The following is a 23,939-nucleotide window of genomic DNA, read 5'->3' on the forward strand; positions in this document are numbered from 1 at the left end:
GCTGGGATTAAAGGCGTGCGCCACCACTGCCTGGCTAGACATTTGTTGAAATACATACGATATGATACCAAGGCCCTCGCCCAAAATGATACAAAAGAGAGGGAGAAGAGAATGTAGATGCACAGAAATGGCCTTACACTAGTCATCTGATAGAGGGCAGAAACGTGGGCTCATGAGACTCTGCTATGCATGCCAGCAAACCTCTAAATACAAAATACAAGGCCTAAAGTAACATAGATCAAGGGATAAACAGTGCCTACCTACAGCATTCTGTAGTTTCACATTGTCTTATTTTTTTTTCTAACAAATATGCAGTTGTTAGAAAAACAAGTTTGTTTATTGGCTTTAGTTTTTCGAGACAGGGTCTCACTGCACAACCCTACCTGGGCTGGGACTATGTAGACCAAGCTGACCTTGAACTCAGAGATCTGCCTGTCTCTGTCTCCTGAGTGCTGAGATTAAAGGTGAGCACCACCACTGCCCAGCAGAAAAATCAGTTAAAAAAAAAAAAAAAAAAAAAAAGCCTCTATACTTCAGATTTGGTAGCAGTTATAATACTATCTTGGGCCAGGTATGGTGGCACATGCTGTTAATCCCAACACTGAGAAAGCTGAGGCAGGTGGATCTCCATGATTTCGAGACCAGCCTGACCTACAAAAGAAATTCAAGGACAGCCAAACCTGTATAGAGAACCTGACTCAAAAAACAAGACCAGGGACTGGAGAGATGGCTCAGCAGAACACTGGCTGCTCTTCCAAAGGACCCAGGTTCAATTCCCAGCACCTAGATGACAGCTCATCTGCAACTGAGTTCCAGGGAATCTGACACTCTCACACAGACATATATGCAGCCAGAACACAAATGTCCATTAAAAAAAAAAAAAAAGACCAAAACCAAAAAAAGTAAAACCCCAAACTATCTAGCCTAATGACAAAAACGATGACTTCGGGGCTGGTAATGTACCTTGGTGAATGCTTGCCGAGATATACTAGGCCTTGATTGGATCCCTGCACCAAATAAACTGAACACAGCAGCAGCTCCTATAATCCCAATGCTTGGGGGTAAAGGCAGGAGAATGAAGGAAAACAGTGGGCTACATGAGGCTCTATCTCCAAAAAAAAAAAAGGAAGGAAGGGAGGGAGGGAGGGAGGGAGGGAGGGAGGGAGGGAGGGAGGGAGGGAGGGAGGAAGGGAGAGAGGAGGAAGAGAGAGATGTCAAGGAATTTAATGCTACTAAAAAATGGTTAAGACTTCCAGTAATTTTTTTTAACTGCCTTTAGATTTCTTTTATATGTATTAGTGTTCTGACTGCATGTCTGTGGACCATACATGTGCCTAAAGAGGCAGAAGAGTGCACTGGATCACTGGACCTCAAATTCCAGGGACTTGTGAGCTGCCATATGGGCGATGGGAATGGAACTGGGTCCTCTGCAAGAGCAACAAGTGCTCTTAGCCACTGAGCCACCTCTCTGGCCCAACATCTAGTAATTATAATGTAACTGAAAGCAAAGCATAATTTACAGTTACTAAAGATCAGACTAAAATTAATAAGTTTCTTTAACAATCACAGCCTGTAAAAAAGAAAATTAGCTTCAGGTTCCTACTGACTAATATCCACTCAGGAAACCGACTCCCAAGATGCTATGAAGCACAGGTGAAAACTGGGAGGTGTTACAAACACCAAAGACAGTTAAGTGCAAATGCCACATTCCAAACGAGGTTCCAGTCAGAAAAAAATGCAAATCTATACAGAGAAAAGTACCCTGTAGCTGACAATTCAGTGCGTGAAGGAGTGTCTGAGCGGTCCTGGGGGTTGAAGAGGACAGTCAAGAGCATCAGGAGAGAGAGTCCTTAAAACAGAAAGCGGCAGAAGGGAAGGAATACTTCACACTGGGCTATTCCCAAGGGCCTGCTGGTCAGCAAAACAATGCACATGCTTTCCCCCTGCTGGGCTCTGATCCCTGTTGTTTCCTGAAAAAGCACACATTTCCCTCATCTACTTAGTGGCAGAACAAACACTCTTCCCTGGTGACTACCCCTCAATGCACCTATTAAGATATGCTCCAGCCAGGTGTGGTAGTGCCTGCAAGAAATCCCAACACACAGGAGGCAGAGGAAGAGATTCCCTCAAATTCTGATCCTGCTGAGCGTTGGGGTACAGGTGACCTTTCCTCACTCTGCCACCCTGGGTGGCCTGACGCCTGTCATCCTCTTGACTCCACCTCTCTGGTACTGGGATGAAGGTAAGTGCCACCCCAAATATGTAACTATGAAATGGAGAAAAGCTACTAGATGCTGAGCCAGTGTTCATTTAGGACCTTCTCAAGGCAAGAGAGCCTTTTGGTTCTGCAGTATGCAAGCCTTTTTGTTCATTTCTTTCTCTCCTCTTGTGAACGTTACTTGAACTACAAATAATTACATACTGGAATGAACAGGCGTGAACAGCTGGACAGGGACCATCCACTTGAGAGTTCATCTTTCTGCAATCTTTACATTACCTCAGAAAAATGAGACCCAGGGAAGTGGAAGGTTTTGCTTGTTCTTCTTACTCTGAGGGGGTTGGAATGCTTTTTTCTATGTGTCCTTTCTGCTTCTAAAATGTAAGACTCTATTTAGAAAAATAACTTAGATTTTAGAAATTTATCGTGGGCTTGGCACACTGGCACATACTCTAAGTCCTAGCACCAATGAGGCAAAAGCAGGAAGGTCGAGAGTACTCATTTAGTGTTGTACACACATGGAGTGCACACGTGGAGTTCAGGGACAACCTCTGAGAGTTAGGGCTCCTACCATGTGGGTGCTGGGGACTGAACTAAGGTCATCAGGCTCGGTGACACACGTCTTTACCCACTGGGCCATCTCACCGGTGCCTTGAGTCTGAAACTTTCAATTCATTTATCATGATATTGTGAAGGTGTACTGATTGCCACAGTCGTGGGTGGAAACTAGAGGAAAACTTTCGAGGCCGGTTCTCTCCTCCTGCTGTGGGTTCCGGGGACCAAGGCCAGGGCATCAAGCACCTTTAGCTACGGAGCCATCTGGCCAGCCCTCTTACTGAACTTTGAAAAGCTGAAAAATTTGGGTCTGGCCTGGGTTTGAATCCAGTATTCCAAAAGAAGCTGACAAATTTATTATCATTATACTGCCTGATAGCTTTTGTTTTCATTTTAGAGATTAAGGTTATTATACTCCATTATAGCAGGGGATTATATTTAGGATTAATCTTTATCACATGATTTTTGGGAGTTACACACAGACTGATAAGGAACTAGAAAAGAACATGAAAAGCCTCTGGAAAAATCTTCAGAGAAATAGATGAGTTAGTAACTATTCAGCATTTTCCAAATGTTCACCAAACTTTCAGACATTCGTAGATGGGATGGGAAGTAAAGGTCAAGGGTTCCTGACTCTCTACAGTGTTTTATTATTAGAGAAGAGTCTCATTTAGCCCAGGCTAGCCTTCAACTTGCTATGCAAGTCAATGACCCTGAACTGGCCTGTCTCTGCTTCCCAAATGCTGGGATTACAGACATGTACCCCAAGGCCTGGGTTTTGTATTGCAGTGTTGGGAGCTAATCCAGGATCCAGGGCTTCATTCTACCAACTAAGCTACATCTCCAGCCCTCTTTATTAATTTAAAAAAAATGTTTTATTAGCTGGATAGTGGTGGTGTGTGCCCTTAATCATAGCACTTGGGAGGCAGAAGCAGGTGGATCTCTGTGAATTCAAGGCCAGCCTGGTCTACAAAGTAAATTCCAGGACAGCCAAGACTGTCGTGCAGAGAAACCTTGTCTCGAAAAAATAAAAATAAAAAGTTTTACGTATATGAGTGTTTTGCCTATATGTGCACCAATGCCTGGTGCCCCCAGGGTCAGAAGAAGGCATCAGATCTCCTGAAACTGAAGTTGCAGATGGTTACATGCTATCATGTGCTTGCTGGGAACCGAACTTGGGTCCTCTGTGAGAGCATCAAGTGCTCTTAACTGCTGAGCCGTCTCTCCAGCCCCGCTCTTCAATAATTTTCATGTCAATATTGAACACTTCAAACTGGGAAACAAAACTTTTCAAAGACACAAACAAAGAGCTGGCATGTACTTTTCATGGATCTTCAAGACTCGATGCACAATAGGAATCTCTCTTCCTTCTATCCTGAAAACGACGATTTCCCCCACTCGGATGGGATCTTCAACACGGTTCGTGAGGAAAAGGAGGTCCCCTCTGTGAAAGGCAGGTTCCATGCTGCCACTGAGGGAGAGAAGATACAGAAAGATAGATACATCTATTCAAAATCAGATATTCAACAGAGCAACATATACCAGTGTGCCCATGATGTACTCAGCATTTTAACAACCAGGGCACCGTAGATGACACTGTCTTCAAAACAAGTTGCCTTAATCGATGCCGTTTCATTTATTCATTTTGGGGACACAGTTATAGTCTCCCAGTAGAGGTCAGGCTGCCCGCAAACTTGTGGCAATTTTCTTACCTCGGCCTCCCACGTCCTGAGATTACATGTGTGCACCATCACACCCACCTCGGTTCCCCTCAACTAGTAAAGGAATTTTTAGTTGTTCGTCTTTACTAACTAGTTCCGTTTTAAGCATTACGATTCAAAGATGCTCAAGTCTTGAAAAGGGCAGTGTTACTAATTCCTTAACCTTTTAAATTTTCAAATGACAAACAATATAAAAGAATGAACTTTAAAAAACCACTGCCCTTATTCTGGCTTCATCTGAAAATATACTAAACATATTCAAATATTCAAATGAGAACCGGATCACCCTCTGCCATTTATAAAGATAGAGACTACGATGACCTTATGAGTTCAACTGATTATGGAGGCAAACAGCTCATCAAGTCACAAAACAGAACAGAGAGAACACTGGTGTTACCAAGTCATTTCTTTGTTTTGAAAAGAGAAATCTGAAAGACTACTGGGATTTCTGTCTGAATTTCAGGAACTAGGAAGTGAGAGGAGCTCACAGAGAGCATCTTTCTCCACTGCCTGTCCTGCCTCATACCTGGTTCTGAGAAGGTCCTAAGAGATTTGCATGTACATCTTCAGGAACTCAAACTCCAGTTTTCAATTACAAGAACATTAGTAAAAAGTAAACATATCAGCAGGAAATGGAACTCAAGACAGAATATCCAGGCGCAGACACTGTTGTTTGAAGACTATATACAGGAACAGCAGTGGTTCCTAAACTCTCTTGTACATTGGAATAACCTGAGCAGTTTATATAAAATCCTCATGCTCAGGTCACACATAAACCCATTCATATCTGAATACCTGGGAATAGGAGGCAGGCATCACTGAATCCCAGGAAATTCCACTGGAAAGCAAAAGTGGGGAACTATGAGGAACATGTTGTTTGTTTGTGTTATTATTTGTGTTGAAGGCTAGCCTGGGCTAGGTAGCCCACGCTGACATAAAATTCACAGCACTCACCCAGGTGGTGGTGGCACATGTCTTTAACCCTAGAACTCAGGAGGCAGAGGCAGGTGGATCTCTGTGAGTTAGAGGCCAGCCTGGTCTACAGAGCAAGTTCCAGGACAACCAAGGTTAAATAGAGAAACTCGGTCTGGAAAAAGCAAAACACCAACGCACAGCACTCTTCTTGTCTCCCAAGTGCTGGAATTATAGGCATATTTGTAGCTAGAGTTTTCCTGCCTTGCCCACAGTCAGGACAAATCTTTGTCACCCGCCAGTCCCACAGCCGCTCAGACCCAACCAAGTAAACACAGAGACTTATATTGCTTACAAACTGTATGGCCGTGGCAGGCTTCTTGCTAAGTGTTCTTATAACTTAAATTAATCCATTTCTACAAATCTATACCGTCACGCGGCTCGTGGCTTACCGGCATCTCTACATGCTGCTTGTCCTGGCAGTGGCTGGCAGTGACTCCTTCTGCCTTCCTGTTCTTTTATTTCTCCTCTCTGTTAGTCCCGCCTATACTTCCTGCCTAGCCAAGAGCCAATCAGTGTTTTATTTATTGACCCATCAGAGCAACTTGACATACAGACCATCCCCCAGCACAGCCAAGTGAAGACCATCTCAGACACCTGTACTCAGGCCCCTGGTCCTAATCATCCTCTATGCGGAACTGCTGGGTAAAGCCAAGAGGAACCTAAGAACGGGCTCCCACAGGACATATAGAACATCACACAGCACATGTTTGTCTGTATGTTTACTGTTTTGCTGAACTTGAACTCACAGTAATCCTCTGCTGGGATCACAGTCTTGCACCACCATGCTAGGCTAGCACATTTAAACACCCTCACTTCTCTGTGTACTGAGAGATCCACCTGCCTCCACCTCCTCCTGAGTGCAGGGATTAAAAGCATGTGCCACCACCGACTGGTGTACATGTTTATTCTTAAAGCTTTTGGTACAGGCAGGCAGATCTCTGTAAGTTTAATGCCATCCCAGTCTATATAGCAAGCTCCAGGACAGCCAAGACTACATAATGAGATCCTGTCTCAAAATTAAATAAATAACTAAAATAAAATTGTTATTTAGAATTGTCAGGCTGAGGCTGTAACTCAGTGGTAGAGAACTTGTCTAGAATGAACACGGCCCTGAGTTGACTCTCCAGTTGGATCTACCAAAAGAAAGAAAAAAAAAAAAAAACTTGACATACAGGGCTACGCGTGCACACACACACATACACACACACACCACACACACCACACACGACAAGGAGAAAAGGAAAAAAGGATGCACATACAGAATTATTTCAATTAAATGTAAAAATATACATGAAAAGAGACTACAATGTTAGCAGTGATTTTTATCTTAGAATTACAAAGACAGGTTCAGCTAGAGTTTTTCTGTTTCCAACATTTCACACGATGGGAACATATTGACTTTTTCTTATTAGAAAAGCATTTCTCCTTAAAGGTCACTATGACAGTCAGGCAGGAAATGACAAGGGCCTGAAATAGAACAGCAAGGGGAACAGCTATAAAGGAGCGGAGAGGGGAAACAATCGGTGGCCAATTAGACACAGGGGAAAAAAGAATGACCCACGGGTTTGTGGCACTGCAACTGAGCAGATACGGTGACCGTCACAGATACAGGGAGGGGAGGGTCAAAATGAAGACGGATTTTATTTTCATCATGCAGAAATCAAGTGTCTGGTCAGCAGTCAGGTGAAGCTGTCCGGTGGAGTGAAATAAGCCATAAAAGCTTTAGGAATTCCTATGTAGATGCCAATTTAACCACATGAAAGGAGCCAGGAGTTGCAGAAATGCCCCGTAATACCAGCAGCACCGGGGAGGCGGAGGCAGCAAGACTGAGTTTGGTGTCAGCCTGAGCCACACGCCAAGACTGTGCCCCCAACCAAAATAAAGAGATCAAACATCAAGTACGTAGTAGAGGGGAGGGAGGCCTGGGAGTGACGACGCTTGTACACCTCATATAAGAACAGCCCTGGGGTGGGGAGTTAGCTCAGTGGCAGAGCACTTGCCTAGCAAGCGCAAGGCCCTGGGTTCGGTCCTCAGCTCTGGAAAACAAACAAACAAAAAAAGAACAGCCCTATGCCAAACTAGCCACAAACAATGGCTCAGCAGTTAAGAGCTGCTCTTACGGCCGGCGGTGGCGGCGGCGGCGGCGGCGGCGGCGGCGGCGGCGGCGGCGGCGGCGGCGGCGGCGCACGCCTTTAATCCCAGCACTCGGGAGGCAGAGCCAGGCGGATCTCTGTGAGTTCGAGGCCAGCCTGGGCTACCAAGTGAGTTCCAGGAAAGGCACAAAGCTACACAAGAGAAACCCTGTCTCGAAAAACAAAACAAAACAAACAAAAAAAAAAAACAAAAAAAAAAAAAAAAAAAAAAAAAGAGCTGCTCTTACAGAGGACCTGAGTTCAATTCCCAACACCCAGATGCCAGCTCACACCCTCTCTAACCAGGGGATCTGATGCCTCTTCTGACCTCCACAGGCACCAAGTACAGAAGTGGTGCACAGACATGCATGCAGGCAAAACACCTATACACATAAAACAATAAAAGTTAAAAATAGTAACAAGAAAACGGACTAATGCAAAAGAAATTTTAAATATTAAAAAGTATGTAGTATGGCTGCCCTGCCCAAAGATGGCACACCCTTTAATCCCAGCACTTGGGAGGCTGGGGCAGGCAGAAATCTGAGTTCGAGGCCAGCCTGGTCTACTGAATGAGTTCCGGGACAAGCTAGGGCTGCACAGAGAAACCCTGTCTTGGGGGGGGGGGGGGGGAGTACACGTAGTGAGACCATTTAAAATGTTATTATCACCACTATTATTCTGTTATTATTTGTGGTGTTGGAGAGTGAAATCCTGACCTTCCTCATGTTATGTAAACATTTCACCACTGAACTACACACCCAGCTCACAAGGATCACTAAAAAAAATAAAACTAGCCGGGCGGTGGTGGAACACCCCTTTAATCCCAGCACTCGGGTGGCAGAGCCAGGAGGATCTCTGTGAGTTCAAGGCCAGCCTGGTCTACAGAGCGAGATCCAGGACAGGCACCAAAACTACACAGAGAAACCCTGTCTCGAAAAATAAATAAATAAATAAATAAATAAATAAATAAATAAATAATAAAAATAAATAAATAAATAAAATAAAACTGAGGAAAATTGTTTAAACATTAAATGAATTAATAGTAAATCTAATATCTGATTAAATTACACCCCTTATTGTGTTGTTTTTTGAGACAGGGTTTCTCTGTGTACCCTGGCTGTCCTGTAATTCATTCTGTAGATCAGGCTGGCCTTGAACTCACAGAGATCCACCTGCCTCTACCTCCCAAGTGCTGGGATTAAAGGGGTGCGCCACCACTACCTAGCTAAATTACACTTTTAATACGCCAAACTTGCTTCCCTTTTCCCTTTTAAAATGAGACAGGGTTTCATGTATCCCTGGCTGCCCTTGAACTGGACATGTAGCAGAGAAGGACCTTGAATATCTGATCTTTCTGTCTCTACTTCCTGAGTCTTGGATCAAAGGTATGCACTGCCACACATTAAAAAAAAAAAAAAAAAAAAAAATGAGCAAAAGCTGTATTGGTGTTTCACATGGGAGCATGCATGTATGTTTGTGTGCTGTGTGCATACCACACCTAGTGCCCTCAGAGGCCAGAAGAGGTATGGTCACACTAGTCAGACTGGCTGGAATAATGTAGCCCGGGTCGGCACCAAACTCAAGATCCTCTTGCTTCAGCCTCCCAGGTGCTTGAACGTCAGGTATGAGCTACCACATTCAATGACACTTTTAGTTTTTTTGTTTTGTTTTGTTTTCGAGACAGGGTTTCTCTGTGTAGCTTTGCGCCTTTCCTGGAACTCACTTGGTAGCCCAGGCTGGCCTCGAACTCACAGAGATCCGCCTGGCTCTGCCTCCCGAGTGCTGGGATTAAAGGCGTGCACCACCACCACCCGGCGACACTTTTAGTTTTTTAACTGACACATTAAAAAATGCATACATTGGTGCTGGAGAAATGGCTCTTGCTACCAAGTCTGATGGTCTGAGTTCAATCCCTGGTTCTCACATGGTGGAAAGAACTGATGCCCACAAGTTATCCTCTGACCTCTACGCGTGCATCTTGGCACATGTGCATCTATACACTTCCACAAATAAATAAAGGCAATAAAAAGTTTATATATTGGGGTCTGGGACTCAGACTAATCGGGCAGGGTGCCTGCCTGGCAAGCAAAAACCCTGAGTTCAATTCCCAGCACTACATACTGGGCATGTTGGCAGATGCCTAGAAGCCTAGCACTTGGGAGAGAGGCAGAAGGAAGAGAAATTCAAGGCCATGCTTGACTACATATAGAATTCAAGCAGCTTGAACTATACAAAAAGAAGGAAGGAAGGGAGGGAGGGAGGGAGGGAGGGAGAGAGGGAGGGAGGGAGGGAGGGAGGAAGGAAGGAAGGAAGGAAGGAAGAAAACAAAACCAATTCCCTCCCCACCCCAAAAAAAGGAAGAAACGTAAGAAAAAAGCTGCAGCAGAAGCAGGGAAGCTCTGAGTTTGTGCCTAGCCTGAGTCAAGCAGCAAGACCTGGTCTAAAGAAAAACCGACTGACAGGAGGGGAGATCTTCAGAGAAAAGGCAATTCACCATTCTGTGGCCGGGAAGAGCTTTCACTGAGGGGACATCCCAACACTGAGAGGACATCCCAACACTGAGGGGACATCCCAACACTGAGAGGACATCCCAACACTGAGAGGACATCCCAACACTGAGGGGACATGCCAACACTGAGGGGACATCCCAACACTGAGAGGACATCCCAACACTGAGAGGACATCCCAACACTGAGAGGACATGCCAACACTGAGAGGACATCCCAACACTGAGAGGACATCCCAACACTGAGAGGACATCCCAACACTGAGAGGACATGCCAACACTGAGAGAACATCCCAACACTGAGAGGACATCCCAACACTGAGAGGACATCCCAACACTAAGGAGACATCCCAACACTGTGGGGACATCCCAACACTGAGAGAACATCCCAACACTGAGAGGACATCCCAACACTGAGGGGACATGCCAACACTGAGAGAACATCCCAACACTGAGAGGACATCCCAACACTGAGAGGACATCCCAACACTAAGGAGACATCCCAACACTGTGGGGACATCCCAACACTGAGAGAACATCCCAACACTGAGAGGACATCCCAACACTGAGAGGGCATCCCAACACTAAGGAGACATCCCAACACTGTGGGGACATCCCAACACTGAGAGAACATCCCAACACTGAGAGGACATCCCAACACTGAGAGGACATCCCAACACTGAGAGGACATCCCAACACTGAGAGGACATCCCAACACTGAGATGAGAGAGCATGACACAGCCGGAAGGGGAGGGGAACACCGTGAGTTTCTTCTGGGTTACTTCAGATTTCATTCTCTTCAGTAGAGGTACTGAACTTCAAGGACCTTAATGTCTACCTGTGGTCAGATATGCCTAGGAGGATTCATGCAAACTGAGCTTACCTTTAGGGCTTTGGTGAAATTGCTAGATTCTGGGAATAAAACTCTCTGACATGATTTATTATATTAACTGAGATTTCAGGTAATAGGCAAAGCTTTTTTTTTTTCTTCCCCAAGACACTGCTTGACATCAATATATAGATAGAGCTGATGGGCTTTAAACTTGAAAATCTCCTCTACCTCCTGAGTACTGGATTAAATGCATGGACTGTACATCAAGCTCAAAGCTTATTTTTTCTGCCTTTACATAGTTGTTAAAACAACAACAACAACATGGGCTGGAGAGATGACTCAGAGGTTAAAAGCACCGACTGCTCTTCCAGAGGTCCTGAGTTCAATTCCCAGCACCCACATGGTAGCTCATAACCATCTGTAATGAGATCTGGCACCCTCTTCTGTATACATAATAAATAAATCTTAAAAAATATTAAAAAACAACAACAACCTAGCTGGGGATGATGTCCATGGGCAGAAGACCAAAGATCACTCCAAGTTCAAGGCCGGCCTGGTCTACATAGTTCCAGGCTAGCCAGGGCTACACAGCAAGACCCTGCCTCAAATAGTGTGAGACATTATCTCAAAAACCCAAACCAAAAGCACTACCTTAATTTTGCTAGGGGTCATGTAGCAGCAGAGCATTCGCCTAGCACACAGGGTGGTCTCTAGGCTTCCCCAACACTGGAAACATGTGTCCAGAGTACTGCCCCATTTTAACGTGGTCTTATGTTCCAATCTTGAAGTAGAGCTTCAATCCGTGCTGCCCTCCAGCACTAAGGGAAGACACCAACCACACTACTGGGAGAAGTGCAGGGCTTGGATCATGGAAGTTCCGTTGGGAGACTCCTGCTGGGGCTATTTCCCATGAGAGTTTCTTTAGCCATCAGGAGCTGACTGAGACCGCTGGGATAATCGGGAACTGGACTAGGGGACTTGGTAAAAAAGAAAAAATGATGGTAGCTGATATGGTTGCTATACACCTATAATCTCGGCACTTGGAAGTCTGAGGTAGGAGGATCATGAATTCAATGCCAGCACAGGCAAAACTGTTTAAAAAGGAAGAAAGGCAAACATTCTAACATTCTTTTGTTTTGTTTTGTTCTTTTTTTTGGTTTTTCAAGACAGTTTCTCTGTGTAGCTTTGGAGCCTGTCCTGGAACTCATTCTGTAGATGAGGCTGACCTTGAACTCACAGAGATTCACCTGGCTCTGCCTCCCGAGTGCTGGAATTAAAACGCACGCCTGGCTGTTCTAACATTCTTACCATAGAAACTCAACCAAGAATGGAGAGCCTTATGAAATGGCAGGCACACTTATGGTAGTGACTGTGGCGGTCTCGCGGGTCTATTAAAAATTACTGCTTCTGCACATCATTCATGCCTACGTAAGTCCTAAAGAGGAAGGCAGCTAAGTCAACTTCAACAACGGGACAGCTGCACCCCCTTCCTAATTGTACTGTATTAGCTCCAGAAAGGACTTGAGAGTTACAAAGTAAGTCCCCAACTAAGACAGAGCCATAATGATTCAATTAAATAACCACATAGTAATTTCCAAAAATTAGTTGCTAAATTAGATTTTAAAGTCAGTAAGATTTATAGTGCAAAGATAGGAATGGAAACAAGGTGGAAAAAAATTCAGTATTATCACCAAGAGATGGTATTATTCCCTTCAAAATTCCTGGCGTCCAGCTTAGAAATGACATTTAAAGGTCAAGAGAAAACATGGAAATAATTAGTGATGCTGCCAGCACTGAATACATGATGCAGGAACACTCTTCACTGGAGGCCTATGCAGCCTAATGAACTAAGCCCCAGGCCTCGGATACTCTGCAAACTAAGGAGCAAAAAGAGAGAAGAATCTGAGGGAAAAGTACAATGAATGAAATACACTTTCTTAAGGGGGGGAACCAAAAACAAAGTCCACATAGCAACCTTGTGTTGTTGTTTTTTTTTAAGACAGCCTTCTCATGTAGCCCGGGTTGCCCATGATCTCCATATATAGCTAAGACTGGCCTTGAACTCCTGATCCTCCTGCTTCATTCCTGAATGCTGGGATTATGGGCATGAGCCACCACATTCAGCACATAGCAACCAATGAGTAGAAAGGATCCTGGAGAAACTCCTCGAACAGAGGACCTGAGTTTGAAACTCACAATGGGCAGCTCATAACCACCTGTTTGTCTTCTGGTCCCCTGCATTCGCATGCATATCCCCCCCCCCCCCCCCCGCCGCCGCCACACACATATACGTATAATTAAAAACAATTGTTTTTAAAGAAAAGGATATGGGTCCTTTGGGGTTCAGAATGGAAACACTTCCCATGGTATTTCTTACAACTGAGTAGAAACCGATTTCCTTCTGGGCTCTCTCCTAGGTAATAGTTTCTAAGGAACTGGTATACAACTATTTATTGATTGAATACCTCTATTTTTCTCCCAAGTAACCCCAGCAATTCTGTTTTGAAGAAGAACAGTGTTACCTGAGCACCACTACAATTGGACTCTCACTTCCGGTTATCACCATCAGCCCCTTCCAGATCATTAGTGCCGAGGAGACAATCATTCCAAAATTTAGGACTTGGTAGTATAGCTGTAGGAACAAAGAGAAGAAATCAGATCCACTATTATTCTCCCTCAGGCAAGTAAATGATAGTAGCTATTAATGTAAAAGTTTCAAGTAGCCAAGACAGGGATATAGCAGTTGGTAGAGTACTTGTCTAGCATGTGCAAAGCCCAGGGTTCAATCCCCAGCACTGCAGAAGACCGGGCGTGGTGACTCATGTCTATAATCCTAGCATGCAGGAGGTGGAGTCAGGAGGAAGGTAAAAAGTCCATCATTATCAGGCTACTTACTGAGTTTGAGGCCTACCTTGGCCAGAAGACCACCTCAAAAATAAATACATCTAAGGAAGAGAAAAAGAAAGTACCACACCATTAAACTATCAAAATAAATAAATGCGAGGGAAAACCTTTCTTAAGTTTCAAGTAACCAGCACGGTATCCAGGCTACAATTCCAGCACTTGGGCAGTACTACACTTGGGCAGTACTACACTTGGGCAGTACTACACTTGGGCAGTACTACACTTGGGCAGTACTACACGAATTTGAGGCCAGCCCGGGCTACATGGTGAGTTCTAGGACCAAAAACAAAAAACAAAACAAACAAACCCCCTAAAGTTTCAAAGTAGTACCACTATGGCTGCTGAAGTCCTGAGACTTTTTTCTTAGAGCGGTGTCTCATGTAGCCCAAGGTGGCCTCAAACCAAGTAGCTGGAACTAGCCTTGAACTCCAGATCTGCTTCCACCTCCCAAGTGCTGCTACCGTAGGTGTGCACCACAATAGGATTTTTTTTTTTTTTTGGTTTTTCTTTTTTTTTTTTTCCGAGATAGGGTTTCTCTGTGTAGTTTTGGTGCCTGTCCTGGATCTCGCTCTGTAGACCAGGCTGGCCTTGAACTCACAGAGATCCTCCTGGCTCTGCCTCCCGAGTGCTGGGATTAAAGGTGTGCGCCACCACCGCCTGGCAAAGTTAGTCTTTTTAAACTTTATGTGTATGAATGTTTCACCCCTGCATGCATGTCTGAGCACATTGTGTGTGCCTGATGCTCTGAGTTCAAAAGAGGGTGTCAGATGTCCTGGAATCAAAATTAAGGATGGTTATAAAGTACCATGTGGGTGCTGGGAACTGAACCTGGGTCCTCTGTAAGAGAAACAAGTAAACTGTAGATGGCTCTACAGTAAATGTCAGGGCCATCTCTCCAGCCCTCTCAATGTTGGATTTAATGTATTTTATGCTGACCTTGAAACTCATGATCCTGCCTCAGTTTCCAAAGTGCTGGGATTATAGGTAGGTACCACCATGCAAAATATCCTTTATGGTTGGGACTTCCTCCCTTTCTTTTTGGGGTTTGAACTAGGATCCAATAAAAAGCTTCCCATTACATTTGGTTGTTAGGTCTCTAGTCTTTCCTAATATGGACTTTTCCCAACTGTTTTTTTTCCATGCCATTTTCCTTTCTGTAGGTTGAGGGAAGGAGACTTATACCACAGAGTACGTGTGGAGGTCAGAGGTCACCTTGGGGATGTGCTTCCCTTCTTCCACTTTGTGGGTCCTAAGGTTCAAATTGAGGTCATCAGTCTTGAGGGGAAGAGACATCTCACTGGCCCAACACCTAGGTTAGCTGTCTCATAGACCATCTGTCACGTACAACTTGTTTGTTTTTGCAGTACTGGGGACTAAATGGCTTTCTGATGTTCTGGTTTCTTTGAGTCAAGGCCTTGCCATGTAGCCCTGGCTGGCCTAGAACTTGTCAAGTAGATCAGGTTGGTCTTAAATTTGGGTTAATGTTCCTGCCTCTGAGTGCTGTGATTACAGGTAAGTGTTACCATACATGGCTTGAACTAATTTTTTTTTAAATAGTAAAGCTGAACTTTTACTGTTCATACTTTTAAAACTTTTTTATTTTATTTTATTTTGGTTTTTCGAGACAGGGTTTCTCTGTGTAACTTTGCGCAAAACCTTTATTTTTATATGTCCAGGTATACCATAAATATTTGGAGGCCCATATTATCTGCCTTATAGTTAAGGTTCTCTGTAATCTAAACTTAATAGGAAGGTTTCTTCTAGTACTTTCTAGCCCTACCCTTTCATTTGTCTTGGTACCTAGTCACCCTTTACCCACTTTTTCATATTACATTTAAAATTTTTTATTGTATGTGGGGCAAGAGTCTGACTATGTTGCCCAGGCTGGCCTCGAACTCCTGGTCCTCTGGCCTTGGCCTCAAGAGCAGCTAGAACCACTGAGGTGCATCACTGCACCTGGCTTGATGATTGCTCTTTAATTTTTTATTAATTCACTTGCAGTGCTAGTGATCAAACCCAGGGCTTGACGTGTACTAAAGCAGGCACTAGTGAACTACATGCCTCAGCCTACAACTGCTGTTTAAAGAACTAATCAGTAACAGAAATTGAAGGTTTGAGGCTGGAGAGATGGCTCTGTGGTTACTGGCTGCTCTTCCAGAGGACCAGGGTTCGGTTCCCAGCACCTACATGGTGGTTCCCAACTGTCTGTAACTCTAGTTCCTGGATATCAGACGCTCTCTTCTGACCTCTATGGGCAACACACACACACACACACACACACACACACACACACACACACACACACACACACAGTACATGTACATTTATACACACATGCAGGCAAAACACTCATACACACAAAATGAAGTTTAAAAAAAGAAACGACTTTTAAACAATGAAGATTTATGTTTCTGTAAGAAGTTACTTTCCCATTTACCTTGGTCCCCCCTCTCCACAGACACCACACTGACTAGAGGAGCTTTACTCTGATTCGGCTAATCAAGGTCGTCGCCTACATTTTCAGTATTTAAGTTTCTTTTCCCGATTCTGTGCTAAGATAGCAATTTAAAGTAGCAAAGGTTTATTAGTGCTCACAGTTCAAAGGGACAGTCCATCACTGTGGCGAAGTCAAGACACAGGAGCTTCAAGTAGCTGGTCACATTCCATCCACAGCCAGGAAGCAGAGAGGAAAAAAGCTGGCCCAACATTCAGCTGGTTTTCTCCATTTATCCTCTCCTCTGGCTAGGATAGTCCCACCCATAATTAAAACGGGCTTTTCCACATCAGTGAATGAATGCAGTCAAGGTAAGCCCACAGGCATACCCTCGGGTAATTCTAGACTCTGTCAGCTGACTAGCTAATAGCACCCAGAGAGGTCAGAGTCCCGCACAGTGTAGTTCCTGAAAAAGACTAGTAAGTCGGTCTAGACAGAAGTGCAGCATTCGAAAGCTATGTCCTATGTGATCAGGGCATCCCATGCTCTTACTCCTTTTCCCTCTATTCTAACCTGCCAAGAGACTCACTCCAAAGTCAAACACACCGCTCTTACTTACTGCTTCCTCACCCTACATGCGAATACTTAGGGGTATAAATTATTAACAAAAAAGTGTTGTTATCTGCCTGGGATTGGCAGAAGAAGTTCCCCAACCTCATTCCATTTGGCCACACCACGCTATTAGTAAGAAACTGTGACATGTGCACAATAACACCACAGAACTGAATCACCCTTTCTAAGAAGTGACCAGAACAGCATGTTCCTCATTGTTCAAGGGTAAACTATAAAAGAAGATTATTAAGTCCAATGAAAACATCGAGCATGCCACACACCTGTCATCCCTGAAGTGGGCAGCCAAGGTGTGTGTGTGGGGGGGGGGGGAGGCTGCCAGCTGAAGGGCTACACGAGACTATCTCAAATTTTAAAAAAAAAGAGAGAGAGAAAAGAGAATTCATTTTTAAGCTCTGTTCAGCTAGGCAAGGTAGAGCATGTCTGTAACCTTAGCATCTGGGAGGCTAAAGCAGGAAGAACGCCAATTCCAGGCCAGTCTGGATACAGAGTGAGACCCTATCCCCCAAATTACCTCAGGCTGGGCTCAGTGGTAGAGTACTTACTTGCCTAGCATGCACAAAGCCCTGGGTTAGATCCACAGCTACACATAAGCTGGGTATGACAATGTCCACCTAGCACTGGGGAGTTGGAGGCAGGAGGATCATAAGTTCAAATTCATCCCCAACTACAGGAATCTGCCTCAGTTGCTCTTCTACCTTATTCTTTGAGTCAGTCTCTCAAACACAAAGCTCAGACCTGGCTACTCTTGCTAGCCAGGTGCTCAGGGAATCTCCTTGGGTCTCTACCTTCCAAGACTAGAATTACAAGCCCACCGCTACATTTATCCAGCATTCAGCATTTTTGTGGTACTGGGAATACTAGATGTGGTCCTCTTGTTTGCCTAGCATACACTTTAACCAGCGTCCCCCCGACAGAAAGCAGTTAAAACTGAATGAAAATAAAATACAACACAACAGAGTGTATAGGATATACCTACAAAAGTAATATACTGCGGGGACTTTTCTGACGGTAAAAGCTTAGTTGTTAAGAAGTCATCGTTGTCTTCAGTACTTGGGAGGTAAGACACCGGCTATATGGCACTCAGTATTGTGGAGCTGGAGTAATGTCTAATATCCTCCAGTGAGTTACATGTACTGAAACAGCAACCAACACATTCTGTAGCTAGAATTCACTAGGCCAGTGGCCAATGAGATGTCTCAACATGTGAAGGCGCTTGCTGCCAAACCTGATGATCTGAATTCAATCAGGGACACAAATGGTAGGGAAGTATTGACCTCCATATGTGCACCACCATGCAACACACACACACACACAGAGGGAGAGAGGGGAGGGAGGGAGAGGGAGGGGGGGAGAGGGAAAGGGAGAAGGAGAGGGAGAAACAGACAGAGATACAAAGATAGAGATGGGGGATAAATAAATGTAATTAAAAATTTTTAAAGGAATACTTAAGATACGACCTGACAGTGTTTCCTATGCTCAAAACTCTCTAACACCTACTAATTTGAAGGCTTTAATTCCCAAAAGAGACAGGTACAACTCTCTTAGGGAACACAATGGTTCCACTAACTAGAAGCTAAGGAGTACTATGGGCTCCTCAGGCCACTGAATCAAAATGCAAGAAACTGAGTTGATTGATGACCGGTCTGGACTATCAGGAAGAAACTGAAAGTCTACAACATGTGAAGGAAGAAGTCTAACTGGAAAAAGTAGATCCTGAGAACTCTTAGGTTCCCATAAAAGTTATTGACAATGTCCCAATTCTATCAGGACTCTGACACTAGCCTAGTCCTTCAGTGGCAAAGGTCTGAGTCACCGCATCAGGAAAGGAACTATGGCCAGTTTAGATCTTTGCGCAGAGCAGACGAAAGCAGCTCTGGCCACGTGATCAACCATGGTACAAAGGTTACATTCTATGAGCAGCATCCCTGCTTTCCTCTTGATGACAGCTGTGGTCAGACAGGTGGACCAGATGCCAAGGCACAAAGGGCAGGCTGCAGCAGCTTTGTACTCTGTTAATTTGGGTAAATCAACACAGCTCCCCAGCGCCCTTCGCTGTATGGTTCGGCATTAAATCTGCCCCACAGGGCAACCTGCCAAAGCTCAGGGAAGGTGAAGGGAAGCTGGGCTCATGTCTGAAGGTCACGTGGTTACAGTGAGGGAGGGCACTGGGAGGCACTGCCAGAGTCCAGTTCGCCCTTGCTTTCCGCAGCTCTGGGTCTACTTCTGGCTGACAGATTACAAAAGCAACAGCCTTCTATGGGCTTCATCTGCTTTCCTCTGCGGCCCTGCTCCAGTAGCCACATCCAGACTCAGGTCCATGGGAAATGTGGACTTACCCACCTGTACATACCAGAGGTTCACAAGAGCTCGCTGGTGACCATTTTCTCCCGAGAGAGTCTCATTATATAGCCCAGGCTGGCCTTAAACATGGTAATCCTCCTGCTGCAGAGTAATGAGATTACGGGTGTGGCCACTGAGCCCAGTAATGACAATTCTGATTCTCTAACTTCTTTTAGACTCTCATGTATGTAGCTTCTCCCACAATATGAAAGGTTATTTCTATAATAAATCTGTTATTAATAATGTTCTCACCAACCACACTGTGCCAGCTAACATACACTTGATGGTTAGCTTTAACCATCAACTTGCCATACCCGAAATCACCCAAAAAGGGAGCCTCAACTGAAGGACTATCTCCATCTAACTGTCAGGTGGGGGTGTCTGTGGAGGACTGTCTTGATGGCCAGCTGACAGAAACCACCGTGGGCAGCACCATTCCCTGGGCAGGGGCCCTGGCCGCAGAAGAGTGGGAGGGGCTGGTGAGAGGGAGTGAGCAGGCAGCAGGAGACACCCGACCCCTCTGCTCCTGACTCTGGACGTGGTGTGGTCAGGGGCTGAAGTTCCTCCCTCAGTGACAACTGGTAACCTGGAACTGTAAGGCAAATAAGTCTTCCCTTTCCCACAACGCCTTCCAGTTGGTGTTTTATCACAGCAACAGAAAGGAAACGAGGCGACTGTTTTCCAGGCAGCTTCTGTCCCTGTAAATGCCTGTGTTTGGACTCTGTTCTCCTCGAGTCAGAAGACAACTCTACTGAGGAAGAGCTACACTGCTCTTCTTCCCATAGTCACATAAGCTGATGGGAATGAATAATGCTTTTAGGTCCACAGAGAAAATGGTTAAAGATGCAAAATATTGAGCAACAGTAGCAAAATTCCCAGCAACCACGTGGTGGCTCACAGCCATCTGTAATGAGATCTGGTGCCCTCTTCTGACGTGTAGGCATACATAGTGGCAGAATGTTGTATACATAATAAATTATCTTTAAAAAAGAAGAGGAGGAGGAGGAAGCCTTTTAAGCTTTATAAGTGCTATACTCTAGATTTCCCAGTTTCAAATGACAGACAATGATTTCTGGATGCTTAAAAGTATAATTGTGCAACTATGTTCATAGCAGCACTATTTGTAATAGCCAGGACCTGGAAACAACCTAGATGCCCATCAACTGAAGAATGGATTAAGAAAATGTGGTACATCTACACAATGGAATACTACTCAACAGAGAAAAACAATGACACCATGAAATTTGCAGGCAAATGGATGGAACTAGAAAAAAATCATCCTGAGTGAGGTAACCCAAACCAAGAAGGACAAACATGGTATGTACTCACTCATAAGTGGATTCTAGATATAAAATAAAGAACAATCAGACTACAACCCACAGAACCATGGAGACTATATATATATAGCATGGGGGACCCTAGGACGACTATGGCTTATAATAAGTTTTGGTTTTACTCAATTACTGAGCAAGCCTCAATGAAACATTTCACAATTAAGATGGGAACACATACTGTATCAAGCTGATAATAGAAAGGTGGATAAATTGATTAATTTGAAAAAGTAAAAAATGAAAACAACAAAAACAAAAAAAAAGAAAAATTTGAACTGTTTAAAAAGGAGCCAAACAAACATATCTTGCTGGAGTAAAAAAAGGGGGAACTGGGGACTCATCATTCCTCTCCACATTCTATTCTTTCCCTTGTTTTATATATTTTATATATTTTATCGGTGGTTTCTGCTGGAGTATCCACTGCAGATAAGCACTGGAGGGCTCCTGTTGCAAAGCACCCTCTGGAATGATGGGAGGATCTTTCTACTAGCACTTGAAGGAGACCCGATCTGGTGTTGGTGTTGGCCCAGGGCTCTGTTTATGTCTTTCCTCAGGACAATGAGGTTCCTCTTCAGATTCCTGAGCACTGTGTGCGCCCTGTGGCTGCTGCTGAAACCCAACATGACAGAGACCTATTGGGCCTTAATGAAAAACTCTCCACTTCCGATGCCAATGGGGACTGAGAGCCCAATATGGCCAGCTTTGGCAAGCATTAACATAAGCCTAGGAACTGTAGCCATGCTTTTGGATTCTCCAGAAGAGCTGCCAGCCTAAGTCGTGCTGGGATCAAGAAAAATGGGCCTTAGCGGTTCATGTTCCTGGAGTTGTATCCATGCCAGTGGATGTCCACACAAGCCAGAAGAGAATTTGACATTGCCGCTGCTGTTGTTGCTGTTATAGCAGTGGCGGCCACCACTGCTGTTTCTGGGATTACCATTTCATAATTGTTTACTACAGCTAGCACAGTGGAGACCCTGGCAGCAAAAGTAGCTACCACAGTTAGTTAATCTTTCATTCTATTGGGCATGATAAATTTAATTCAATAGTTATATACATTTCAATTGGCTTTGAAAATTATAAATTTATAAACTCAAGTTCCACTTACTTTTGGGATACCATCTTACAAGGGCTCCAATTTGCAGCAAGGCTCGTTAAGGAAAAGAATGGCTCAGATGCCTTTAGCCTACTGGCTATGGGTGGGTTAGGACTTCTGTTGGTCTTTTCTATGTCGAACACACAGATTGCAAGCCCAGTGCCACTTTGAGATCTTTGGCAGCAGTTAACTCTGCAGCTCACACATGATTGAGCCTGTATGATAATGAGTATTCAGAGATGGGTAATGTCTGGGGGGTGCTCACCAACTTAAGGCAGAGCACCTGTGTGGCCTGGGCAGGTGTCTCCATGACAGGTAAGGTGACCCGCTGTCGTCCCACGCAACCTAAGTCAGAAGCTAATTTTTTAGTAAAAGGGGGACCTGTAGGGCCCTCGACCCCGTTTTGGGTAACTGTTGCCTTGCTTGCTGACCTTGACCTTGATATCCTCCCTATGCTAATTCCCTGCTGGGTTCCACCCTCCTGAATGCTTAAGGGAAGTTCCTTGTCTGTGTATCCTGCATAATGGGCGTTAACAGCTTAGATGCAAAATTGTAAAACATCAGTAGCGAACTTCTGCCCTCCGAGGTTCTCCCATTGTGCTATAAGCCTGTATTTAAGACCTCTTTCCTCCTTCAATAAACAACATTAGGAAAAAAAAAGAAAGAAAGAAAAGAAAAGAAAACAGAACAAGAAAAAAAAAAGAAAACAGAACAAGGAAAAAAAAGTATAATTGTGGCTGGGCAATGGTGGTGGACATCTTTAATCCCAGCACTTGGGAGGCAAAGGCAGGTGGATCTCTGTGAGTTCAATGCTAGCCTGGTTTACAGAGCTAGTTCCAGGACAACTACACAATAAGATTCTGTCTCAAAATCACACACACACACACACACACACACACACACACACACACACACGTAACAAGCAAGCATGGTGGCACAGCCCTCTGATCCCAGCTACTCAGGAAGTTGAGGCAGGAGGATCTTAAGTCTGAGGCAGCCTAGGCAACTTAGAGAGACCGAAGAGTGTAGCTCAGTGGAAGAGCATTTGGCTAATAAGCACACACACAGCCCTCTACTGACTCCTGAGTAGTGGCACAGAAAGCAGAAGTCGTGGACATTCTGTAATGTACCCACCCACCACCCACAGCAGGTACTCAGTTAAGACCAGAGCTGAGAAATCACTGAGCTTCTGGTTCCTCTCTAAGGGTCACTTCATTAATAAGGGCAATGGAAAAGTGTTACTTTGAGTTCAAATATCTATTTTGGTAGCCATTAAGAGTTGGGTAGTCCTGCTGAGAGGTGGTGGCACACGCCTTTAATCCCAGCACTGGGGAGGCAGAGGGAGGTGGATCTCTGTGAGTTCGAGGCCAACCTGGTCTACAGAGTGAGTTCCAGGACAGCCAGGGCAACAGAGAAAAACCCTGTCTTGGGGAAAAAAAAAAAGAGTTGGATAATTCTAAAAAGCACACAATAAAAGATTTTATCAAGTCTTAAGGGTCTTACACTTGCCAGTCACGGCACTTTAATAGCAGTGTTCAGGAGGCAGATCTCTGTGAGTTCAATGCCAGCCAAGGCCAAGGAGTGACATCCTGTCTTAGGTAGAAATACAGAGCAGCCCAGTGGCACAGGGCAGTGATCCAGCACTCTGAAGAGAGATGGAGGCCGGAGATGGCTGAGGAGGCTGGAGGATCAGGAGACCAGCCTCCCCTGTACAGTTTGTAACCAGCCTTGGTGGCCAAGAACCTATCTTTAAAACAAACAAACAAGCAATTTCAAGGGACCCAAGAGAAAACCACATAATGCTCATATACTCATTCAGGCAAAACATTCACACAGATAATACAAAGTAAGTTTTTAAAAAGTTCAAAGAGAAAAGATGACTAGTGGAGAGTTAAGCAACTTTGATGAGTCAGATTGATGCTATTAGGGCTCAAGCATGGATCAAGTCACATCCTGGCCAACATCCCTGAGTCACTAAGAAATCTCAAACAAGGCCAAGCATGGGAGTTCATGCCTATAATCCTAGCACTTGGGAAATGGAGGCAGGAGAGTCATCAAGAATCACCAAACCTGTTCTACATAGGGAGTCCCAAGCCAGCCTGGGCTACAGAGTGAGACCCTATCTCAGAGAGACATACAGAGAATTTTCAAATTTATAATCATTCTACAAAAACTCCATCAACTGTGCTGAATAAACAAAGTTCTCAGGAGGTATTTTTTTTTAATGAAATTTTATCTTTAAAAGGTGTTTGTGGTGGTGGTAAT

The 23,939-nt window shown here is 44.6% G+C and overlaps 1 protein-coding gene across 3 annotated transcripts in view; it reads right to left on the bottom strand.

The window, feature by feature from the left end:
* The window catches only part of Sec11a (SEC11 homolog A, signal peptidase complex subunit), a 41,882-nt gene that overhangs the window by 10,483 nt on the left and 7,460 nt on the right, over nucleotides 1–23,939 (bottom strand). For all 3 annotated transcript variants that reach the window (XM_076545867.1, XM_042278749.2, XM_042278748.2), the window contains exons 2-3: nucleotides 13,462–13,571; nucleotides 4,095–4,244 (exon numbers count right to left, since the gene is read on the bottom strand). In XM_076545867.1, coding sequence (XP_076401982.1) covers nucleotides 4,095–4,244; nucleotides 13,462–13,571 — 260 coding nt within the window. The remainder of the gene's footprint in view (nucleotides 1–4,094; nucleotides 4,245–13,461; nucleotides 13,572–23,939) is intronic.

This window comes from Peromyscus maniculatus, chromosome 1 (genome assembly GCF_049852395.1).
Source record: "Peromyscus maniculatus bairdii isolate BWxNUB_F1_BW_parent chromosome 1, HU_Pman_BW_mat_3.1, whole genome shotgun sequence".
In the NCBI taxonomy this organism is placed as follows: Eukaryota; Metazoa; Chordata; class Mammalia; order Rodentia; family Cricetidae; genus Peromyscus; species Peromyscus maniculatus.